The sequence below is a fragment of the Priapulus caudatus genome, unplaced genomic scaffold (genome assembly GCF_000485595.1).
Source record: "Priapulus caudatus unplaced genomic scaffold, Priapulus_caudatus-5.0.1 Scaffold1, whole genome shotgun sequence".
Lineage (NCBI taxonomy): Eukaryota > Metazoa > Priapulida > Priapulimorpha > Priapulimorphida > Priapulidae > Priapulus > Priapulus caudatus.
In genome coordinates this window covers 180738-204456 of record NW_014577062.1, presented here as the reverse complement: position 1 = coordinate 204456, position 23719 = coordinate 180738, and the positions used below count along the sequence as shown (strand labels likewise).

General features: G+C 43.4%; 2 protein-coding genes across 3 annotated transcripts in view; one reads left to right on the top strand and one right to left on the bottom strand.

Moving 5' to 3' along the window:
- Positions 1-17602, bottom strand: part of LOC106813331 (histone-lysine N-methyltransferase EHMT2-like) — a 45467-nt gene extending 27865 nt beyond the window's left edge. Inside the window, exons 1-20 of one of the 2 annotated variants that reach the window (XM_014817492.1) lie at positions 17487-17602; positions 15163-16322; positions 14507-14621; positions 13984-14055; positions 13437-13564; positions 13033-13149; positions 12501-12644; positions 11347-11528; positions 10801-10907; positions 10164-10307; positions 9751-9857; positions 9370-9492; positions 9024-9230; positions 8092-8207; positions 7691-7793; positions 7120-7226; positions 6549-6696; positions 5676-5753; positions 5214-5329; positions 3341-3427 (exon numbers count right to left, since the gene is read on the bottom strand). In XM_014817492.1, the coding sequence (XP_014672978.1) occupies positions 3341-3427; positions 5214-5329; positions 5676-5753; positions 6549-6696; positions 7120-7226; positions 7691-7793; positions 8092-8207; positions 9024-9230; positions 9370-9492; positions 9751-9857; positions 10164-10307; positions 10801-10907; positions 11347-11528; positions 12501-12644; positions 13033-13149; positions 13437-13564; positions 13984-14055; positions 14507-14621; positions 15163-16322; positions 17487-17526 (3401 nt within the window). In that variant the 5' untranslated portion in view covers positions 17527-17602. Of the gene's footprint in view, positions 1-3340; positions 3428-5213; positions 5330-5675; positions 5754-6548; positions 6697-7119; positions 7227-7690; positions 7794-8091; positions 8208-9023; positions 9231-9369; positions 9493-9750; positions 9858-10163; positions 10308-10800; positions 10908-11346; positions 11529-12500; positions 12645-13032; positions 13150-13436; positions 13565-13983; positions 14056-14506; positions 14622-15162; positions 16323-17459 lie in introns of both variants that reach the window. The other variant, XM_014817554.1, reaches the window with a different exon arrangement.
- Positions 17603-17805: 203 nt separating this feature from the next.
- LOC106807981 (cytosolic purine 5'-nucleotidase-like) overlaps positions 17806-23719 on the top strand; it is a 20260-nt gene continuing 14346 nt past the window's right edge. Inside the window, exon 1 of the mRNA XM_014810554.1 lies at positions 17806-17990. The gene's annotated coding sequence lies outside the window, so the exon portion shown is untranslated. The remainder of the gene's footprint in view (positions 17991-23719) is intronic.

Sequence of the window (23719 nt, the reverse complement as noted above, 5' to 3'; positions counted from 1 at the left end):
CCCTGCCTCCCTGCCTGCGCGCACGCATGCGTGTCTACCTGCCTCCCTGCCTGCGTGCACGCATGCGTGTCTACCTGCCTCCCTGCCTGCGTGCACGCATGCGTGTCTACCTGCCTCCCTGCCTGCGTGCATGCCTGCGTGTCTACCTGCCTCCCTGTCTACCTGCCTGACTGAAATAGAAGAGCTCGTGTACATTCGTGTGCTTCTTTTCTCGCACCACTAATCCAACAGGCGCGACAACACGTCTAACACGCGCCCGTCACGGACAACTATCATTTTCCGCAACTGTGCGTGTGCGATACATGGACAGACAGACGCTAAGGTCACCCTCTCAAGCTAAGGTCACCCTCTCCTCAGCAGAGCCGACAGCTGCATAGCACTCGTACAGTGATTCTACACGGTGATATCTTATTCTCTCTCTCTCACACACACACTCATCTCATCTCTCTCGCTCTCTCTCTCTCTCTCTCTCTCTCTCTCTCTCGCGTTTTCAGTCAGGTTGCAATTAAACGTAGACGGATCGCTGTCTGAATTCGGAGAAAGATTTCGTAACGAAACTCTGGCGTCCTTCGACGCTCGGGAACATATATGATCTGCTTTAGCAAACATGACAGCATAGCGCAACTCACGTGAGAAGCCAACACGCACTCACTGTGACGTGCAGCGCAGTGGGGGGGGGGGAGGCAGAAAACTCACCATGTCCATCCGTGAATCATGAATATATTTCTGTATTCATGCGATTATTCCTATATCGATGCAAGTAGTAGAAAATGGATGAGTATTATCGACCGCATTAAGAAGTGGCAGCCGCCACTGCATATTATCAGAAAACATTTTCTGTCACGCCTCTCCTCTCACCAGCGGATCAGAAACGTTTGCTGACGCTACGTGCTAGAATCAGCACTTTCCATGGATGCACGCATGTGTGCGTGTATATGTGCGTGCGTGTGTGCGCGCATACGTGCGCACGTGCTTGTGGGCATCCACGTATGTACGTGTGTGTGTGCGCTCGTGCGTGCATAAGGGTGTATGTACCGATTTACAGGTTTAAACTAAAATATCAGTTCTACTATTACCCGTCCAATATTTGTGCACACGTGTGTGCATAGTATATAGTGTATAGTGACAAAAATTAACGAATATATCAGCAATTACAATCCCAATTGTAATATTCAACAATATGTCTTGGTAACATGATAAAAGAATGTGTTTTTCCAAACAGCTCCTCTTTCCGTCTATTTTCGTTTTGCTCTATATAGTATATAGTCTGCTCAAGTGAATGCATGGCTGCCTCTCTGCACGCATGCTTGTATTTATACCTATCCACGTGCATGTCTTCATGTCTGCCTGCCTGCGTGCATGCTTGTGGGTCTACGTACCTGCACGTATCTTTTATGTGCATCTTTGTGCAACCTTGTACGTATACATGATATCAGTGCACCAATATTACATTATAAGTTATTACACTTAAAGGCTCACAATGCGCATCCAAACGCTAATTTCTCCAGTACTAGACTAGCAAATACTTCGTGGCATGCATAATCACACTACCTTATGACAAAATAAACTCTAGTTCCTCCCATTTCACTGCGCGTTGTCTTATAAAAGGTATATTAGAAGAATACCTCAAGTTAGGTTCAAATTCTGCCGATCTGTTGGACAAGTTTCCCCAATCCCACAACGCCGTCCGCGTTGCTCGGATTACGCGCACGGTGATGTAGCAAAGATAAAAACATGTGACGTCACGTCACCACTTCGAATCTATTTTGTTTGCAAACAGTCGGCGTTTGCGCCAGTTTCCTCACCTCTTTCTTGTGGGTTTTAAGCAAACGCGCAGTGAAATGGGAGCAACTAGAGTTTATTTTGTCATAAGGTAGTGTGATTATGCATGACACGAAGTATTTGCTAGTCTAGTACTGGAGAAATTAGCGTTTGGATGCGCATTGTGCGGCTTTAATCGAGTGTACATAATCAACTACTTTTACTTTTTACTTTTATGAAAATTCCCAAAAATTCATTTATGATATTACATAACAGATAAAGATGTGTAATTTTAACCTCGGCATATTTTCAGAGGCAGTTATCACCCCAAAATCATTTCATCCACCACCACCTATCTAGCTTATTGAAACAGCAATCGAGTGGAAAAGCATTGGCGTAAAGTGAGCTCCACAAGTCTTTGCACTTCCTTCCTGGCCATATATACTCGACGTGATGGAAGAAAGTTGATATTTTCCCACCCATGTAAGTCATACATAGAAAACTAAAACGCTTCCAATACAAAACTGCTAGATGAGCGCCTGCTCCCCCTGCCTCGTTGTCGAATCCTTCAGCACACAGCACGATTCGCAGTCGACGCAACCAATATGGCGACGGTCGCACTTCGCATTTCGACACGGAGGTAAAAAAAAGTGAGACGAGAAAAAATATCAAAGCCAGATCGCAGAATGTAAATGGGAAGCTTTTAAGATTTCCTTAGTCAAACTCAATATCTCTGCTTAGAAGTTAGAGCACTTCCGTCGCAGGAGCCGTCTGAGAGCGACAGGTCGCCTACGGGTGAAGGCCCCCCCCCCCCGCCAAAAACACACACGCACGAGCCGCATGTAGACACTCGCATGACCATGGAGTGCACCAGCACTGCAGGAAGCACTGACGGCCGACATCCGAGTACAACAACGATCCCGGCTAATTCCCTCTTCATATCCTCGCTATCTCTCGTGCCTTCTCCCCACCACCATCCCCACCGCAGTGTCCGAGACCGCCCCTGTTACACAAGCGCCACGATAATTACTGTTTCCTAAGAAATAGTAATTGAATTTAAGCTCAACAATTTCCTATTTGGTTTGCGCTTGTCGTACGTCCCAGAAGAAATGTACAGTCCAGCGTCAGCTTGAACTAGAATTATGTTCGGGCAATTATTGCGTGAAATGTGTTTACTTCTTAGGCAGGTGTGAAAAACCCATGCATGTCACGTACATCCCCGCCCCCTTAAACTCACACGAAACAATCTAAGCCAATACGCTCCCACCACACACATCTCCACCCCAATTTACCATCCTACCACCCATAACTCCTTCCCAACCCACACCATCATCACAGACCACTTCACCCCATCCTACTTCCTACCACTCCAGCCTACTTCATCATATATATATATCAAGGCAGTATGAAAAATATTTCCAGATAAATGTCAACAGCTATTATAACATTTTCTGTCCGACATTAACTGTATGTGTGTGTGTGCGCGTGCGTGCGTGCGTGCGTGCGTGCGTGCGTGAGTGCATGCATGATGATGAACAGAACACACGGGTGAGGTTAGACCTCAGGCAACAGCACTTACTCGCATATGAAGGTTCCTTTCGAGACGTTCTGTAGCGGTCGCACTCCCCAGCCTTTCCCGGGTGTCCGGAACAACTGCAGGCGCACCCTGGTGAGAGATACACATGTCCATCTGTTACTGATTACAAATCATAGACGGCAGTCATTATTGCTTCTACGAAGGTACCCCAGTGAGAACCAGTGACAACATACAGCTGCATAGCAGACTAAGCTAAGTGATTACCTGGTCGGAATCTACGACCTTATGCAACGGCATTCGAGATGCTGCCATTTTGATTGCATCCTGTGGCATCCACCTAATTAGGTTTTTCTTCTACAAGGGCAAAGAGCACAGTGAAGCACCTTGCCATCTGGCTGGCTGGCAGGGCTGAAGATCAAAGTAAGAAACAGGAAAAAGAGGAAAAACTAGAGGAGTAGACCAGAGGAAGGGAAACTAGGAGGTAAAAAATCAGAGGTAGCAAGCTTGCTTTTACACAATTCAACAGTCCCTGTCTACATCTACCTTTTAGTGTAGACTGGCAGAAGAGCGTGTCATTGTTTGAACAGACATATACCGCAAACGCAAATAATCATGCATCCATTACTCCTTAACAAGTCGTATATTAATGTGATCTTTGAGTGTTCGAGAGCTAAAGAACAGCAGGGGATTAAAGCAATATGTAACTTTCAGCTTAAATACGCCAGCTGTGAACATAGTGTGGTTTGTTTTGTATATTGACATTGACTACTACGCCCTGGCCACATATGGCTAACAACGCTGCGTGCTCATTTGAGGATGATATCAGCTTCTTCGAGACCTCATGAACTTACACAATATTAGGCAACAAACGGTGAGATAGACGAACCCACTACTCAGCACAGCCAGCAATCACTCAATGCTAAACATGCATTCGGGTATTCTGACAGGAAAGTTAATCCGCAGTAACAATCAGAAACTAAGAGCATATATATATATATGTATATATATATATAACTGCTGAATATGGGTCCCGAGATCAACCGCAGATTCACAAAACTCGCCATCCGTCTGTGAGCGTACTCTGGCTGGCAGCTGAACAAATGAAAGCTGAGCTGAGAAGCTTTAGCAGGGACGATGTAAAACTTGATCAATGTGCAGCGACCTACGATTCTGATGGAGAGAAGATTTTTAAGCCGTGTACACTGGTGTAGTGACCTCGTGCACTGAATGCAAATGCTGCCGAGACATGGCAGTGGCACCGTTTTAATGAAACCGTGAACAAGGGAAGCCGCGGTGAAATTAAACTCGCAGATAATGGACATGCAAGGCACACAGACACACTGCTGTCTCAGATGCAATCGCTCCTGCCTGTATTAGGCAGTTTGCACCGATTAGTTTTCCACTCCATGCCGAGCTACCGCTACATTCGTTACACCGATGCGGCATGAAAACAGAGCTTCACCTCACACTACTTTGCTCACTCTACTTAAATCAGATTGAAGCAAAACTACTGATACATATGCTAAATGTTCTACTACATATAGCCGAGCTGCTACATCTGCTAGATCTGCTATATCATAACATATGTTAAGGATTCCATCTCGTAATAACGTATACTGAGTACATCATATACCATGCAGTACTATGCACCAGTAGCCAGCTACGAGAAGAGAAGCTAATTGGTCACGTGAGCAGATATACACGGGATGGCAGTCCACACCTGAGTCTAGGTGTGAAATTGAGGCTTGAGCTGTTAGCATGTTTGGACGTGTCTTATAGGAATAAAGAGAAAATCGTTGTAAAGACATTCAGTAGTTTTCTTGTGTTAGTATATTGAACAATATATTCCACTTGAACAGCGTCTTTTCGACAGGTGCACGAGGCCACACTCACAAGCCACAGCAACAGTACTTACTTTATCCCATCCTGCACAATTCGATTGCTGCACTTGCGCCAGCACCGGCAGGCCTTGTTGCACTCAAACAGTATTGGCGGATCGTGCATGTTGAAATCTTCAACCAGCTTGCCTTGCTGGAGAAAAAATTAGCCAGTTATTCATCATTATAACAACGACAGATACTATGAACAGCTGACGCTGGTTGCATCTTCTTTCCTGTAAATAACACTACAAACCACTATGCAGGTACTTCTGCACACAATTTATGCAAAGTGACACCATTCTATGCACACAATTTTCACTAAACAAAACATAAAGCTCAAAGTACATCCATTAAATACACCACAAATCACTGCACTGAACCGGAGTCATACAAAGCTAACGTTACCCACGTTCTTTGCAATCACGCGAAATTGTTCTCACGTCAAAGCGGCATTTCATAACGCTAAACAATGACGACACTGGCATGCCTTCACTCACCGCATCATACCACAGCCTGACACTGTTTATTGTGCATGTGCAGCTGGTGGACCCACAGTTGTCGCGACACTGACAGTGCTGTAAAGTAAAAAGCACAGAATCGACGTTGGTACTTCGAATGTGATATTTCATTGCTAGATCTGCTCAACATTTCTAACAAGGAACTATACAGCTAGACAATAATATATAACTAATTTTAATACGTTACTAGCCCATATGCAAACTCGCAAGTTAACTCATTGTAATTTCCGCAGATTTTAAATTCAGTGGTTCTTCAGTTATCTGAATCTCTTTTCATTATTTCTGCTATGAATAGAGCATTGTATAGCAGCAAAGAAAGTACAATGCCTTAATTCTAGATTGTTCTAAGATTAATCTAGATTAATCTAGATTATTTTATCATACTTGGTAGAAAATTACATCATAGTACAGTAAGAAAATGCATGGAATTTTATTATCACGATATTATAATTGAACTTTTAAACGGCTTATATAGAAACCTGCATCCACAACTCCACTTAATCTCTAGCAGTACAAAACGAGTGTGATGCATGACAGTCACATTTACTACACCCATCAGTTCTGTGGGAGACACAAAGGTGCTGCTCAACCCAAGCCAATGGACGATTCAGACAAAAATAGTTGCACAACATCGACGATTGACACCGTCTATAGGTGGAATGGGAACGCAATGATCAAGTAAATGATCACACAGTGACATTTAAATTAAAGGCCTGCATTAAAGGTGCTCTGAATTCTAGCTGCAGTTTTCTACCATCCTAGGTTGAAATCACTGCTCTCGACAGGTGGAGTTGAACTGGGCGAGGCAGCCGCACGGGCATGCACACCGACAAAGTAGACTGAGCAACCTACCTGCAGACTCGAGATCAGTCTGTTGATGGACACGAGCTGGCTGGTCTCCACGTTTTCTGTCACGTACTGGTAGTCCTCTGGTATACCCTCATCGTCATGCCAGTTCAAGCATACGATTGGCACGTTCTCTCTCCCCAGAGAGACATCCCTGCATCACAAAAGGCACGTGTCACAATAAACATCACACTGGGAACCCGCATATGTCAGGAATCAGATACGAATTAAATTAATTAGTAAATGCACATGGCAGTTGGCTGCTTGCTTTCATGATTGAGCCCACAGGAGCTTAAAAGCGACAAGAAGATTGCCGGGGCATTGAGATGGTAATTACGTATGTTGGTAGATTAGATCACGTTTTGGTTCACATGTTGAGGGGAGATAAGTTTCTCATGTTGAGAGTAGAAAACTCCACTATTTTTCAAGCTAGCACCTTTCACGGTTTAGCCAGCGTTTCACTGTTCATACACTGACATGTCAGTCTGAGACTGAGATTATGTGAGACAGAACTACTTCTAGCAGTCGAACATGGGTTTTCAAGCATCCCTGGCTACAAGAGAGTTTGTCAACCAACCTGTGCAGGACTTTTTCTGTAGGATGGGCTTGCTGTAGAGTTGTCTTGGACAATTCCAAATTCACCCTCAATGCCATCCACACCTTTGAAGCTGGATCAGGGCAGCACTAGATGAAGCACACAGCCAAAGGTGACACAAGATAAGCACCACGTCTATATTTATCACATCCCGGCATAAACATCACGTTGCCTCGAACTCATTGTTAACATTGAACAAGATTCTGACTATTGACAGCGACTTGTTATAATCAGACAGATTGACATCCTATACACAACACATCATGAGATGATGTGGAAACGTGATACAATGGCAGTCTATTCACTCATGGATATGGCTTCTTTGTCCTGCTTGTTTTTCGCGAGCATGCTAGCTCCTGGTGAGCACCCACATCTATGTATTACATCACGACATCCACATCGTTTTGCTTTTAACACATTATTAACATTGAACAACTGAACAAGATCCTGACTATTGACAGTGGCTTGTTATAATCAGGTAGATTGACATCCTTTACACAACACATCACAAGATGATGTGGAAACGTGATACCATGCCAAACTAATCACTCACGGATATCGGTTCTTCACCCTGGTTGTTTTTCTCATGCACACTGGCACCTCTTGAGAGCAGCAGCACAACTATGTCATAGTGGTCCTGACGGGACGCAATGTGGCTGAAACGATACGTATATCACGATAAAACTCGTTCAACATAAAACATCATTACAGACTCACTACCAAAGTAAAATGATAACACATTAACATCAGTCTGATAAATGCACTGGCACCAAACCCGCAAGACCCTATAAAAATCTGCCATGTTCACCCACACGCACATACATATGCACACGCGCACACGCACAGGCGCACACCCGCACACATTCATGCACGCACACACTTGCACATGCACACAGGCACACCCCATCTGTATATGAATTTGAATGTGACTTGCACGCGCATCCTATGACATACAGTGGTGTGTCTCCATGTTCGTTCTTCCCATTGATATCACAGCCCTGCGAAAGGTAGATCTCAGCAATTTCGGCACAACCAGAAAAGGATGACCAGTGGAGTGCAGTGTTCTCTTCCTGAAAATGCCAACACACATTTCACCATTGGAAATCAACACTGCCAGATGCCACCAAACATCCTCACACCGTTAGGTGCACTCACACAGGCCTCGAACTTCATCAGTTTTATGGCAAGGCCACTTTGGCCCTGACTCTCAACATTTTTGTGGGCATCAAGGCCACTTAGAGGGGCACCAAGGCCAAAATGAATTATATGAAAGGCAATCCAAGGCCACGGTTCACCAAAAATAATTTCCCCATCACCTACCTAAACCACTGTTGCTGGATTGGATTGGTGTATTTAAAACAAGATGTATGTTGATTTGATTTAATTAAATCATCTCTTAAAAAAGTCACGGCGACTAGTGGCCGTAAACAATATGGTTTCTTGAGGGGCTTCACGGCCAGTGAGTGGGGCATCACGGCAAATGGCCGCAGAGCCGCCCTATAATTCGAGAACTGGTGATACCATCAGACAGCAAAATCAACAGGATTCGCCATACATAGGGCACCATAACACTAACAGACATGGACACATACCAGACACTAATACTGTCATGTATAGACGATACACAACTTGAGAAATTGGAAAAAGTCATGTGCCGATGATGTGCAGAGAGATCAACGGCAAAGTGATGAAAAAAAGAAAAATGAAGCGATGAAAAGAAGAAAAATGATGACAAACCAATACTAATACGTTACTTATAAATCACAGTAGTGACAAGCGACAAGCACATTTGACTGATCACCAAATTCTAATGGTGACCATTCCCCGTTGAAACACCGCAGTCGCAGAACCACGCAACTAATCGTAACAAAACTCGTGCTGCTTACGACATCGATGAGCGCCGCGTTGCCGCCACGGCTCGTAAGGTAGCGAACGACTTCCAGGTGCTTGTACTCTGTTGCCCAGATGAGCGCCGTCCAGCCGCCTTCATCCTGTAGGTTGACATTCAGCTTACCGCTCTCTATCAGGTATACAACAGCCTCGAGGTTACCTGCCTTCGCTGCGAGATGCAGGCACGTCATGCTATCCTCTCCCTGTTGGTAGATAGCCTAGATTACATTCAAGTCGAATTGTAAGAGTAACATTGCGTGGCTAACACCACCTCGCGCGCACATGAGGACCTGTCACACATGAGCGTGTAGTATCTGGATCAACAAATGCCTGGTGTCTCACCCTTGTGTCAGTGAAAGCGCCGGCCATCAGAAGGTATTTCATAACTTTGACACGATTGTTGTCCGCTGCATCCATTAACGGGGTTCTTAACCGATCATCAATAACGTTGACGCACGCACCCGCCTGCAACAGGAGAACAGCTATAACACATTCACCGACCTTTACAGTCTGAATTTGCTGAACATTTTTTGTTTTCAGTCGAGTTACTTTTAAAAACCACTTGTGCCTACTAAAATCTCATTTGTAGATTGTTTTATATAATAATTACTAGCGTGGAATGGACTGTCTCGTCCCAGCAAAAGGTATGCAATCGTTAACGTTTGCTACTGGGATCTATTCGAGAGGCAACAAAGTCATTTCGCAATGAGAAATGTGACAAACCTGAATGAGCAGATGTGTGATAACAACATTGCCCTTCTCTGCAGCCACATGTAGGGCCGTTCCATTGCTAGCCTCTTCATAGCGTGTGGTTGGATCCATTCCCAAGCCTACATGTAAATGCACCATGAGAGCAACACCAAATCAGCACAGATAATCAATCAATAAATAAAACTAAGGAGAATGGCAGGTGACAGTTTTTCATGATTCCAGTGTGCCTATTCCGATTAGGTATCAAGTAGGCTCACTCAGGAAACGTTGGGTGTGGATTTTTGATGATAGGTTTAATTACTTTTTCCCCAAGTAAAACGTTAATTATTCCATTTCGGATTGCAGAAATCCCAACCTCACTTGCCAACATGCATGCAAGAACTGCTACTAGTGACAATTTATATCATCCATGAAAAAGTTCTTACCTAACAAGATCAACACTTTTTCTACGTCGCCAGCCCTAGCTGCAGAGTACAAACTTTTATTCTTTATTTGTCGCATGCTATCTTCTTCCCAGGTGCTCAATATTGTTTCCAGCTCCTTTCTGTCAGGACCCAAAGGCAGAGTAGCTGCAGAAAGTATTGGTCACAGTTGAGAGTTACGAGAGACTGTAATAGTCTATGGAGAACTCAGTCCAACACCTCAAAACTGAATATCACATAGTAAACTCACACTAATCAGCCCTTCACTATAAATCACCCCTTTCCAACTATGACTGTTTTAAGCACCAGAAAACAAGCAGTTCCTGTTAGGAAGAGAATTGCATGCATTCTCACACAAGAATTAAACATAGTAGCCTCAAATTAATAACCACATCTGTCATTAAACCATAGCACCAACTCAATAGTAGCATACAAGTTTAAGGCAACATGCATTCATATGTGCTTCTGACATGATTGTGTGCCAGTATCCTGCAATAAAACAAGTTCACATGTCACGATCAAACAAAACAGTATAAGGTCGCACACTATGAAGGGGCATTGTTAATATTTTGGTCTGCCATGCAAACGTGGGTTCAGTGCAATACTTGTGCCCCAGTTAAACTGCTAAACGTGTGCGTACCAGCAGAGAACGTCTTTCCAGATTCGGAGAAGACTACTGAATATCTCGAGTCAGAGGAAATCTCTGATGATAACTTCTCTGTTGGGAATGTCATCTGAGCATGAGGTCTGCAAGAACAAAGAGTCAAGGACTGAAAAAGCACCAGCCTGCACATAGTCCGAGCTATACACCGCACATTCAGACGAGATAACATGCATTGATAATACTGCCATTCAAGTGCTCATTTCTTAAATGTGCCTATCATTGGACACTGCTTATTATATAATTCGGCACCTACATGTAACATGGTAGTAAATAAAGTATAATTAGTGGAATATTACTCCCAACAGATGCACTCGATGGTTTGTGAATCATCCAAGTATTTACTATGATAGTGATGTGAATGCACTACACATCATGACGTAGGCTTCCTCTGCTATCCAGTCTAATTGCACGACACTGACAAGATGACGCATTCGGACATACAGCTTCTCCTACAGTGACCCACGCCGCACATGAGGTGACACTCACTATCTACGACATGCGCAACGAACAGTGACTACGCACCCGCTCTTTCGTTGCTGCTCCAAGAAGGAGGGCAGTTGCGACGATCGTATTTTCAGCTTTATTGCAACTCCTTCGGAGAAAGAGCCACAGTGCGGACACAGCGGCACTCCATCGCTGTTGTACAACGTACAGTCCTTGTGGAACATGTGTGACAGCTCATCACAGCACTTGATGAAATCTCCCTGTCATACATACATGACTGCATAAATATCACTAATAATAATCACATTCACATGTTCACGCCTTACACAAAGATATCAGTAAGGACACAAATCAACCAATAATAAAGTTATTAATTAAAATCGTTAAAGTTGTCAGGCAAAACCTAACACACAGATTCAACTTAATAAATGCTGTTACTAATCAATTTACACATACAGTAAAACTCGCATAAGACACCATCGTCTAACTCGTCAATTCGCTGAAGTCGTCATGGAGTTCAAAGTCCCGATTTTCTCTAATAAAAAATCCATTTGAATAGTCCCGCCAAAGTCATCATTTACAACCCGTGATTATGTACAAGTCGTCGCCCTCAGACAGGTCCCATGTAATACAAACAACAGTAAAATCCTATCTGTATGTCGTCATCAGAAATGCCGATGGCGCAGTGTATGCAGCCCAATGTACAGCAAATTTCTGGTAAAATGATGACTCATTGTTTCGCGGACACACATGCAGGCTAGTCTCGCTCAATCCAGTCGTAGCGCGTAGAGCAGTATTTAAGGGTGGGGGACACTTCCTCTAATTATTTACTGAACATTTTTGTGTTTTATGGCATCAGGATCAAGTAATTTTGAGATAATACCTTAGTGCACATGTACTAGTTCATGTAGATATGAAGCCTGGAGAAATATCAGCTTGACACTCTCCAAGTTGTCGAACTGCCGGCTTTGTAAGTCGTCAAAATGACGATATACATGCATGCAACAGTCGTCATTTTGGCGACTTACACATAAGTCGACAAAATGATGACTTACGCATATATCGTAATTTTCGCAAGTCGGCACAAAAATGCTGGCCCCAAAAGTGCCGACTTATGCCAGTTTTACTGTATATACTGTTGAGCAATTAAAATGCCAAAAACTACAGTCATGTGAAAACCCTTCTGTATTCCTTCTGTATGCATTATAGAGGGGGCTGCCATAGCGGCATACCTGCGTGCAATACAGTCCACACATTGGACAGCACTGGTGGCGCCGTAGTCTGGTCCGGTGCACCTCGCAAACAGCAAAGAAGCTGATCCTGGGTGATGGACGCACGAGCTGGTGGTTCACCACATTCTTGCAGCATCCAATCACCTGTAAACAATGCAACTGCAATTTTGTGGTTGGGTTCTGGAAAAATCAGTATGCATTATCGATATCACATTATGTGGGAGTGCATTACATTAGCCATGAAATCTATGTGTACAAGAGTAACTATCACCAATATATGGCCATCTGATTTGGCTAACTTCTGACTGCTCTCTGTCATTTCTTTTATAGATACATGACATTGATGAATTGTGATGCAGAAAAAATGCACAAATAGTTTCAAATGAACACTTTCATAGTTAAAACTTAAAACATCTACTTAAAAATCTAAGAAAAAAAGAACAATTGCCAATCCTGAGATCATTAACATATATATATCTAACAAATAAATCAGGATGTTTGTAAATTCTCTTTAAATATGTGCAAAACCTACTTTGTCATCTATGGTGTTCAAAGCTTGACACTTGGTGGCTTTTGTCTTTGCAAGTGACCCGACTTTCACACGACAGTGACAGAGTGGTGGCAGCACATTATCCACGTGCAAGAATGTCTATATATGAATGAAATGAGAAAACAGTCAATATCTGGAACATAACTACGCATGATAAATTAAGGGCCTGTCCAATTTTCATTTTCATATAAAATCATTTACAAAAAACACAGTCACAAGTTAGCTCATAAACGTTTAAGGATTTAATTGAGTTCAAATCATTATATATATATATATATATATATATATATATATATATATAGGATAAACCAGTCAACTGAGTATAAGTGTATCACCAGCAATTTAGGCTGTGGCATGGGCGAGGTTACGTTCGCCCCACACATTACCTGCAGCTTGTCTGTGACATCTTTACTCAGCCCATTTCTTGGCACCAGGCCAAGGTCCTCTAACCTCAGCTTCTTACTGTCACTCTCTGATGTGCTACTGGCACCACTAAGGCTCTCTTCCCCATCACCTGCCAACAAAGGCCCCACAAGATATGTGTGAGGTAATTTCAGATAATTATTGAGGATGCCTGTGCCATACTAAGCATAGAGTGGTGGCAGCTCTCCTGCTAGGTACACTATGGACGTCTGTAGTATAACACACTACAGCACTATTTAAACTCATTGAGCTATACCTTGTACAGTGTGCCTGAAGTAACCTGCCATACCAGACGTGAGATCCTCATCTAATCCTAGGTATTACATTAAAAATGCATTCACTCTGCATCATGCAATGAACTCACAGAACAAACAATGTTACCGACGAGTGATCACCCTGCTTTAGAATTCAATTGCAAGATTTTTCGTTTACGTTGATGGAGCAAAGACGATGGTTCCATCACTGCATAGCTAATTAAACAATTAACTCACTATTAAACTATGAACTCACCATTAGATTGCCTTTTATGATCACCACGCGGGCTGGATGACTCACTTCCGTCCACACTCTTCTCATCCTCAGCTATGAACGATCATTACAATGCTTTATAATTCAGCAAGCAGGGGCTAGGGACTGGGCTATGAGCCTGGGAGCATAGTCAGAAAAAATGTTCATTCTAAAACCATTCCTCATCTTGAATCTTTATCCTAAATCACTGTCAGAAAAATCATAACTTTGGACAATATTTCATCTTACTAATTTATTTCGTTAGGTCATAAGCCTATCATATTCTCTTTCAACATAGTTCCAGCTGTTTTATTAATGTCAGGAAACAAAGGCCTCCTAGAAACCAAGACTTGACTATGATGCTAGTGAGTAACCCCTATGCTATGTGTCAGAGATTATCACCTATAAATATATAATATTTATCTTTGATAAAAATAGGGTCATCCTCTACTTAACATCAACTGTTTGAACTTCAAATGCAAGTTGTAGCCTGTACAGCAAAACTACACTTATTAAAAATTTATACCTTTGTCAGATATATTTGGAATTTCGTTTCTTTCATTAGTACTGAGTGATGGTGACTTAGTTTTGTCAGTCTCCTGCTGGAAAGTGTCAATATAATCATCTTGGTTTGCTTCCTCCTATAACAAAGATGATTTTTAAGGACAACAATTAAGATAACACTTGGGATGGCAATTAAAGGCACAATAGTTTAATTGAAAGATCACTTATCGCCAATAAATAGTAATTGGAACTGTCAGGCACTTCATAAGCCCCATATTTGCAGGAATGAGTTATTGTGTGCTCCAGGGGTAGAAATTAACTTTTGAACAAGGGAGTCCAACAGACTCCCTACACTCAAAAAGAGGGAGTCCGCAGCAAAATGAGAGAGTCTGCAGTCTGAGGTTCAAAATTAAAGATATTAACAATAACGCAAGTGCTTATTTTTAAGATTCATGCAGTTGCACATCTGCCAAATTTTCTTTGGACATTAGCTGAACAAATACAGTAATTCCGCAAGGCCGTGCTCCGGAACGGACTAGTTAGTACGGCAGAATTTTCAGGGAGTCACACGGACTCCTGCATATGTCAAATCAGGGAGTCCCACACTAAATCAGGGAGTATTTGACTCCGGACTCCCGTTAATTTCGCACCCTGGTGCACATATGAAACTGTCCCTACCTTCAATGTGCCAGGTGACTTTAGAAATGGAACTGTTTCTGTAACCTCTTTCTGCTTACATCCGAGCTCCTGCTCTTCCTTGGGTGAAGCTTCTACTACTTCTGTATTTATGTGAACTAGCTCTTCAAACTCGCCCCTATCTTCAGGAAGCCCCGCAACCTCTCCCTCCTCACTGGTACGCCCGGCAGCATCTCCACTGTTATGCGTTACCCCAGCAACTTTTTCTTCCTTGCTGACCAACGATGTGATGTCACCTTGTTCGCACGCTGCGTCTGCTACCGCGTCGACGGCCTCGGAACACGAAGCATCAGTCTCAGTCTCTAGAGTCTCCCCCTGCTGCTGCTGGAGGCTGAGGCTGCGCAATCTCTTGTTGAGTCTGCGTTTCCGCTGCTGGTTCTGCAGGGAGTACACACCAAAGCGAATACGTTTGCGCTTGACCGGCTGAGCAGGGGCAGCGGCAGGCAACTGCAGCCGAGCAAAGAGCCGATCCATCGGAAACGACGAGGCAAAGCCCAGCAAGCCGACCGATCGAAAGTGCTCGAGGTCGAGCGACAGGTCGACGATGTTCTCGAGTTCAGCGCGCTGCGCTAGCGCCACCGCGCGCGCGTTCTCCGCGCCGTCACGCTCGACGACGCTCTGCTGCATGCGCATCTTCACCTCCTGCGCCGACTCCGTCTTCGACCGCAGGCCTGCGCTTGGAAAACTCTTGCGCGCCTTCTGCCTCTTGAGCGGCAACTCCGTCTGGATGTTCTCCTTCAGCGCGGTGAGGTGGTGCGCCCTCGCCGCGCCCTCGCTCGCGAGCAAACCTGCCTTCTCGGAGACGTCACGGTCGCAGGCCTCGCCGTCCGCCGCTGCGCTGCCATCGTGCTCGTCCTCGTGGCCAGCAGGCACGACAAACGACACCTCGTCGTCCTCGTACAGGAACGAACTCGTCGGTCGGCTCTTGCCGCCGCTCTCGCAATCTGTGGCGACATCACGCAGCATGTCGGCCATTGCGCGCGACACCTCGCCCTCTCGGCTCGACCGGCTCGCTCGTTCGTCGGCCGACGTTAGTCCCACTTCGTCCTCAGACAAACTTGACCTTGACCCGTCGTCAGGATTCACCAAATCTTGTGTGGCTCCCTTTGTCGTCATAGTCGCATCTTCCCCAACGGCCGAATCTGCACACAACATTAACTATGTGTATGACATGACAACGTAGAGAGGTAGGGTGGAAGAATTTTATCGATTCCAATTTTATGGGAGTGGCAATTACATTTGGGTTAAAAGAAAGGTGATTGCACACTAATTGTAAGCGACAGCAGAAGTCCAGGGCTGCCAACTCTCACGCATTGACCGTGAGACTCACGCATTTTGACCAAATCTCACGGTCTCACGCTGATCTAACAATATCTCACGCACAGCAAAAAAATGCTGAGATATCTCACGCATGAATATCTCTTCATGAATAAAACGCTGAAATATCTCACGCACAGCAAAAAAATCTTACAATATCTGAAAACAGTCACTTTAGTATGCACCAAATTGCACAAATTAAAGTTACAAAATGCAAAAGCTCCCTACCGTGGGAGGGGGGAAACCCCCTTCCCACACCCGGCCCCCTCGGTCGCTTCGCTCCCTCGCATCTCACTCTCACCTATCACCCAATGTTGGCAGCCCTGGAAGTCTACAATGACAATGTCACTTGATATAAATAGTGATATCAACACAACATGAAGCTTGTCATGTCAAATGAATTTTCACCATGTTTTGATTACACGATGGCCCCTACTTAATTACTGGGTAGTAAGTGGAATCACTTGCATTCCCTACACAAGCATTTTACCTCACCCTCACTCTAAATTGCAGCTAAGCTACGATAACAAGCGACATGTCAAAGTGATTAGATACGGTACTCGGTAGCACACTTACATATAGGCCTACAGTAGGCCCCCTAGTGCCAAAATGGCGGTAACGACTACGTTGCTACTGTAGGCCTAAACTGAACGTGAGGAGTGGAAACATTCAATATCGGGCATAGTTACAAACGAAACAATTATAAAGGGCACATGCGCCAGAACTTAGGAGCCATCCTTGCGCTTACAGTGGGAGTTGTGGCAAAGTACACACGGCAGCAAACACAATAATAATAATTAATATTAATATAATAATATACGACCCGAGCAGTCGCATTATATTGCGCATTATATTCATTACCGGTACTGTAGATAGGGACATAGTCACATACATGTATAGTAAAAGTATTTTCAGTCTCAGCTCAAATCTAGCAGTAGACACTCACAGGTTAATATTCTCACCTTAGACACTTAGAGTAGTGTACTCACTCGGCGTAAGTGTTTGCCCATTCGATGAAGATCCAGGCATTCTACTCCTTTGGCTTTGAAATGCAGGAAGATGTCCTGCTTCTGGCTCTGCCTCTCTCACAACCAGCGTACCTCTATGTGCGTGCCATTGTATATATTTTTCTAACTTCTGGTCGAGAGATGGCGCTAAAGATGAATAGACTTGAAATATCTCTTTATTAACTGTATATGTCCCATGTGTTAGGGGACATGTTGCCATCTATGTTACTGAAGCAAGGCAGGAACTGCCGTTAGGCGTGAAACTCGGGAAGTTTGTATCGGTAGAACTCGGGAAGTACTCGGTAGTAGCAGAGGAGTAAACCCCATATGTGCGTCTCTGGTGTAAACTGTGCTGTTGCTGTGCTAATACTGTGCTAAAAGTAAATGCTGTTGCTTTGTATGCGAGGCAACACCGCAAAACAACGCAGGGAGGTGTGCTCTTAGATGTCGTCGTCAGCGGCAGTGGAACAGATACAAGGGCTAATAGTAATACACTACACTAAACGTATATCATTATATGATTACTATGTTTCTCAAAAGTTTGCTCTTCTAGTTCTAGAAACTCGGCCACTGACCGCCCAACTCTGCCCTCTAACCGTAACCTTTGTCCAACCTTAGTTTTTTTGTTTTTTTAGATTTATTTATTTCGATAATTACTAAAGCATACATTATTACATCGATAACAGCATAAATAAATAAAATGCAGCTAGAAAATTATCGAGGATGGTTGGACCACAATGGAAATAAGTGTGTTAGCCACGCTTTTTGTGTTTTATAACATTGAGAGAGAGAGAGAGAGAGAAAGAGAAAGAGAAAAAGAGAGAGAGAGAGAAAGAGAGAGAGAGAGAGAGAGAGAGAGAGAGAGAGAGAGAGAGAGAGAGAGAGAGAGAGAGAGAGAGAAACTTTTATATATATAGATTATTTTCCTAGTACTGCCGGAACGTACCCTGGTACTATCTAATATGCCTGACCGTACCTCGCCTACTCCACTAACGAGTCTAGGGAGTCGCCTACGCCTACTCCCTAACCCTAACCATATCAAATAGTTACCAGAGTACGTTCCGCCATGCGCGCAATTTCATTTTGAAATGTGGGTGTACACTAGTAGCGAGCATGCGAAGGGGGTCTGGAAAAAAAAACATGTTAAAAAAGAAATGGTACTAAATTTATCAAGACACATTTTTCCTAAGTTGTGCATGATCATTATTATGCTCTCAAATGCACTTGAATGAAATGAAAGCTGGCAAAAAAAAATAGAAAGAAGCCAATTGTTGACGCACTATCACTAGCTCTAGTACTATAGCCCGCTTACATTAACTTCCGCTGGGCTATAGAACGAGCCATTAGGGATGCGCGGGACCAACTTAAGCACGCTTATACCCGCCTATAAAACGTCTGTGGTAGGCAATTAATGCCTCTCTTATCCGAAGTGAATATGTCTTAAGTTATATCAGCTACTAAAACTTAACCTCTAACTATCGTTGCAATAGTATACTTGCGGTTTTCTTGTAAACCAAACATTCGATTTTGCGAACTTCCCACACATTCTGCTGGCGCGCTGCAGCAGCGCCAGTCAGCGGGAACTATGTATTTCCCGCACGTGAGGGTGGGCAGGCTGGGTTGGTTGGAGACAAAAACATTGTTGTTGTCAAGTAACAAATTAAAGGAACAGTAGCCTCTAGGTTCTAGGGTTATTTTCAGCTAATTTGGTTATAATTGCGCTACATAAAAACTTTCATGGTTCAATCACCATTAGAAATATTTTTTTAAATGTTTAAAACTAAGAGACTACAGTTTGATTACAACGACGGTGGCGCCACTCAAACGCACGATCTGAGAAGTTGCGGGCAAATACCACTTTCCAGCCAAGGGCTACAGACCGAGGGTATTTCTTATTTTTTTCATTTAAAAGCAAAAGGATTGTAATATCTTAAAACGCAATATAGTTTCATGTATAATATGGATAATTTGCCCTAAAATGAATATCGTTCGCTTAAATAGCATTTAGTATAAATATAATTGCACTTTTGTGATTAGCCTCCGGCATTTACCTGCAAAATAAAATGCAAATACGCAACTTTTTCAGGGTGGCAGCACGGTCGCGGGTGTCATGGCGCCGCTTCAAATTTCGTAGCGTTGATCTGTAAATAATTATTAAGTATCTGGTGAACAATACACTGTGGTAGTAGACGATTTGTTATACGTTAAGTAAGTTGGTATGCAGTAAAAATCCTAGAGTACTGTCGCCATTTAATGTGATCAAAAAAGATTGTAATATTAGTTTTGTCATGAAGATGAACAAATTACTATTATTATTTGTTCTTTACAACAACAATGTTTTTTGTCCAAACCAACACAACCCGCCCAGGGTTCTCCCCAGGATGAAATGAAACAGGGGGGGAGGGGAGGGGGTGGAGGGGAAGGGAGGAAAAACTAGGGGTCCGGGGGGCGTGTTTTTACCGTACCACTAATTAATGCGTCAAAATCGCCACCACACCCATAGACGGTATTTGGTTTCTTGTATTATAAGATAGCCGAGTCGGTGTACAGTTAGTTGTGTTCGGGACAGGTTTGCTGTTTGTACTTGAGTGTCTGCAGGTGCATGCGTGGTATCGTTAAAAATAACGCGTGGTGGTCCTGGTCCAATTGGAATTCTTGACGATCGATTTCCGCGCTGTCAAACTTTATTGTGGTGGAATTTAATCGGCGGCGGAGTAATTTAAACGGGGCGCAACGATTGAAAAAGGGGGAGTTTTCCGAGAACGGGGGGGCGCGCGCCCGTTTGCGCAACGTAGGGAGAACCCTGCCGCCCACCCCTCCCACGTGCAAAATACATAGTTCCGCTGACATGGCTGGAGTATAGTTGGTCCCGAGCATTCGTAATGGCTGGTTCTACAGCCCAGCAGCAACTCGACTGCTCAGAAACAAATCTGTCTCTGTCTTTTGTATGAGCCCTGAAACGACATCGACTTTTTTGAGTTTCCGAGTTTTGGTTCTGATTTCTGAGTTTCCGAGTTTCCGAGTTTCCGGTTCCTGGTTCTAAGTTGCATCTGCGCATGCCTTTTCATATATTTTATTATATCCTATTTATTGTTGTTCTATTTATTAGTGTCTATTGTCTCTGCTTCAGCGCTTCAGCCCTAAACGACTACGACTTTGAGTTTCCGAGTTTTCGAATTTCCGAGTTTCTGGTTTCTGAGTTTCCGAGTTTCTGAGTTTCATCTACGCATGCTTTCTTCATATATTTATTGTATCCATATTTTAAGTAATGTCCATATTAGTGTTCTATTGTCCCTGCTGCAGGTGTTGTGTACGCGCAGAAGAAACTAGCAATCGGAACTCAGAAAGCTGGTGTCGTTTCAGGGCTTCCATAGTTTTGTATTGTATCACCTCAAGAAGCTTCTATTTTTCTTTTTTTCTCTTTTTAACTGCTCAACACTTACCTTAATCACTCTTACTTGTACATACTATGCTGAAGTTTTTTTGTTTTGTTTTTTGTATATTTTTTTTCTTTATGCTGTTTCAATGTTTTGTACTGTAACACTGTATCACTAAGAAATTTTGGGGATCGTGGGTATATATTTGCTATAGTTTATATTTAGTATGTACAATGTATAATATGTTGGACCACAATGGAAATAAGTGTGTTAGCCACGCTTTTGTGTTTCATCCTCCGATAATTTTCTAGCTGCATTTTTATTATTCTTATGCTGTTATCGATGTAATAATGTATGCTTTAGTAATTATCAAAATAATAAATCTAAAAAAACAACAAGGCCGCATACGACAAGCGCTCATTTAACGTCTACTGGGCGGTGACTCTGTGGTGGAGTGGAGGCATCTAGTAAACCCTGTTAGTCCCAAATGTGTTCACATACACGCCGAAACAGTGGAATGCACAGGATCTGGTATCAGAACCTTCTCAAAAGAATGTTCGTTGGGGATCGTTATGAAAGTTGCCACGAGATGGCGCGTACGTTTAAGTGTCTTCAGATTAAAGATGGAAGCTCCCATCTATTCGTAATAGCAACAACTATTTGCAAGAGCAGAAATCTAGGTAACACTCATCATTTACCTACGCAAGCCTCAGGCTGACAATTCATAGAGAGCTGCCAGCTGCACCAATTAATGCAGGCAAAAACTGCCCCAACACATCAAGCCACTGGCATTGGCATACGTTACATGTAACATACTGACAGTACAGAATGACATAAGAAATTAATCAGTTTAAGGAATATACATTCTTAACCAAATTTACGCTTTTGAATTTCACTGTACATTGTAGCCTCATACATCCAGGCATGTATAGATTCTACTAGCAAACCCGGCATTCAAATCTTTCTAACAGACAGTCAACAATCCAAGTTTAACCCTCCTCTTGAGGGTCAAGGTTAATCCCGACACTTACTCTTCGCACGTCAGCAGAAGGGACATTTCAGTCCTTCATACACCATAAAATGCTAAGTCACCGCTAAAACAAAAAATTTTCCATCGCTTCCGTCACACATGTCCTCAGAAAATGTCTAAAATACTGCCTCTGTGCCCACTGACCTTTGACCTGTGACCTCCAATTTCGGCACAGTGATGGCTTTTCCTACATGATGCTATACACCGACTATCACGAGCCAGGTCGAGCCGTTTAGTTTGTGCCGCATTTCTGCATTTCCTCCTATACCTTAAGTTAAGGAGGGAATGTTCCTCCCTTCTTTTACACCCCTTGACCTTTTGACCTTTGACCCCAGCTTCGACATCCCAACTCGTTTTGACGATCCCCCCCGACGTCCCGAATATCGTGACGTACGTCGAGCGGTTTAAGATTTGTGCCCAACTGTTGACGCCCGGACCACGGATCGATCGGACGGACGATCAAGCGATTCTACAAGCTGCTCTGACTATGTCAGATGAGCTAAAAACTAATTGGACAAAGGTTACGGTTAGAGGGCAGAGTTGGGCGGTCAGTGGCCGAGTTTCTAGACTAGAAGAAGCAAACTTTGAGAAACATAGTAACATATATGATTCGTTTAGTGTAGTGTATTACTTTAGCCCTTGTATCTGTTCCACTGCCGCTGGACGACGACATCTAAGAGCACATCTCCTGCGTTGTTTTGCCGGTGTTGCCTCGCATACAAAGCAAAGCATTTACTTTTAAGCCAGTATTCACAGCAACAGCACAGTTTACACCAGAGACGCACATATGGGGTTTACTCCTCTGCTACTACCGAGTACAATAAAACTTCCCGAGTTTCACGCCATAACGGCAGTTCCCTGCCTTGCTTCAGTACATAGATGGCAACATGTCCCCTAACACATGGACATTACAGTTAATATAAAGTATTTCAAGTCTATTCATCTTAGCGCCATCTTCGACCAGAAGTTAGAAAAATATATCCTATGGCACGCACATAGAGGTACGCGTCTGTGTTGAGAGAGGCCGAGCCAGAAGCAGGAACATCTCCTGCATTTCAAAGCCAAAGGAGTAGAATGCCTGGATCTTCATCGAATGGCAAACACTTACCGAGTGAGTACACTACTCTAAGTGTCTAAGGTGAGAATATTAACCGTGTAGTGTCTACTGCAAGATTTGAGCTGAGACTGAAAATACTTTACTATACAGTATCGTGACTATGTCCCTACTACAGTACCGTAATGAATATAATGCGCAATATAATGCGACTGCTCGGTCGTATATATTATATTAGAATATTAATTATTATTATTGTGTTTGCTGCCGGTGTGTACTTTGCCACAACTCCCACCTGTAAGCGCAAGGATGGCTCCTAAGTTCTGGCGCATGTGCCCTTTATAATTGTTTCGTTTGTAATATGCCCGATATTGAATGTTTCCACTCCTCACGTTCAGTTTAGGCCTACAGTAGCAACGTAGTCGTTACCGCCATTTTGGCACTAGGGGGCCTACTGTAGGCCTATATGTAAGTGTCATAACCGAGTACCGTATCTAATCACTTTGGACATGTCGCTTGTTATCGTAGCTTAACTGCAATTTAGATTGAGGGTGAGGTAAAATGCTTGTGTAGGGAATGCAAGTGTTCCACTTACTTACCAGTAATTAAGTAGGCGGCCATCGTGTAATCAAAATATGGTGAAATGTTCATTTGACATGACAAGCTTCATGTTGTGTGATTCACTATGTTATATCAAGTGACAGGTGACTGCTCGCTAGTCGACGGCCCATAGTCCGAAAACCCACTAGTCCGA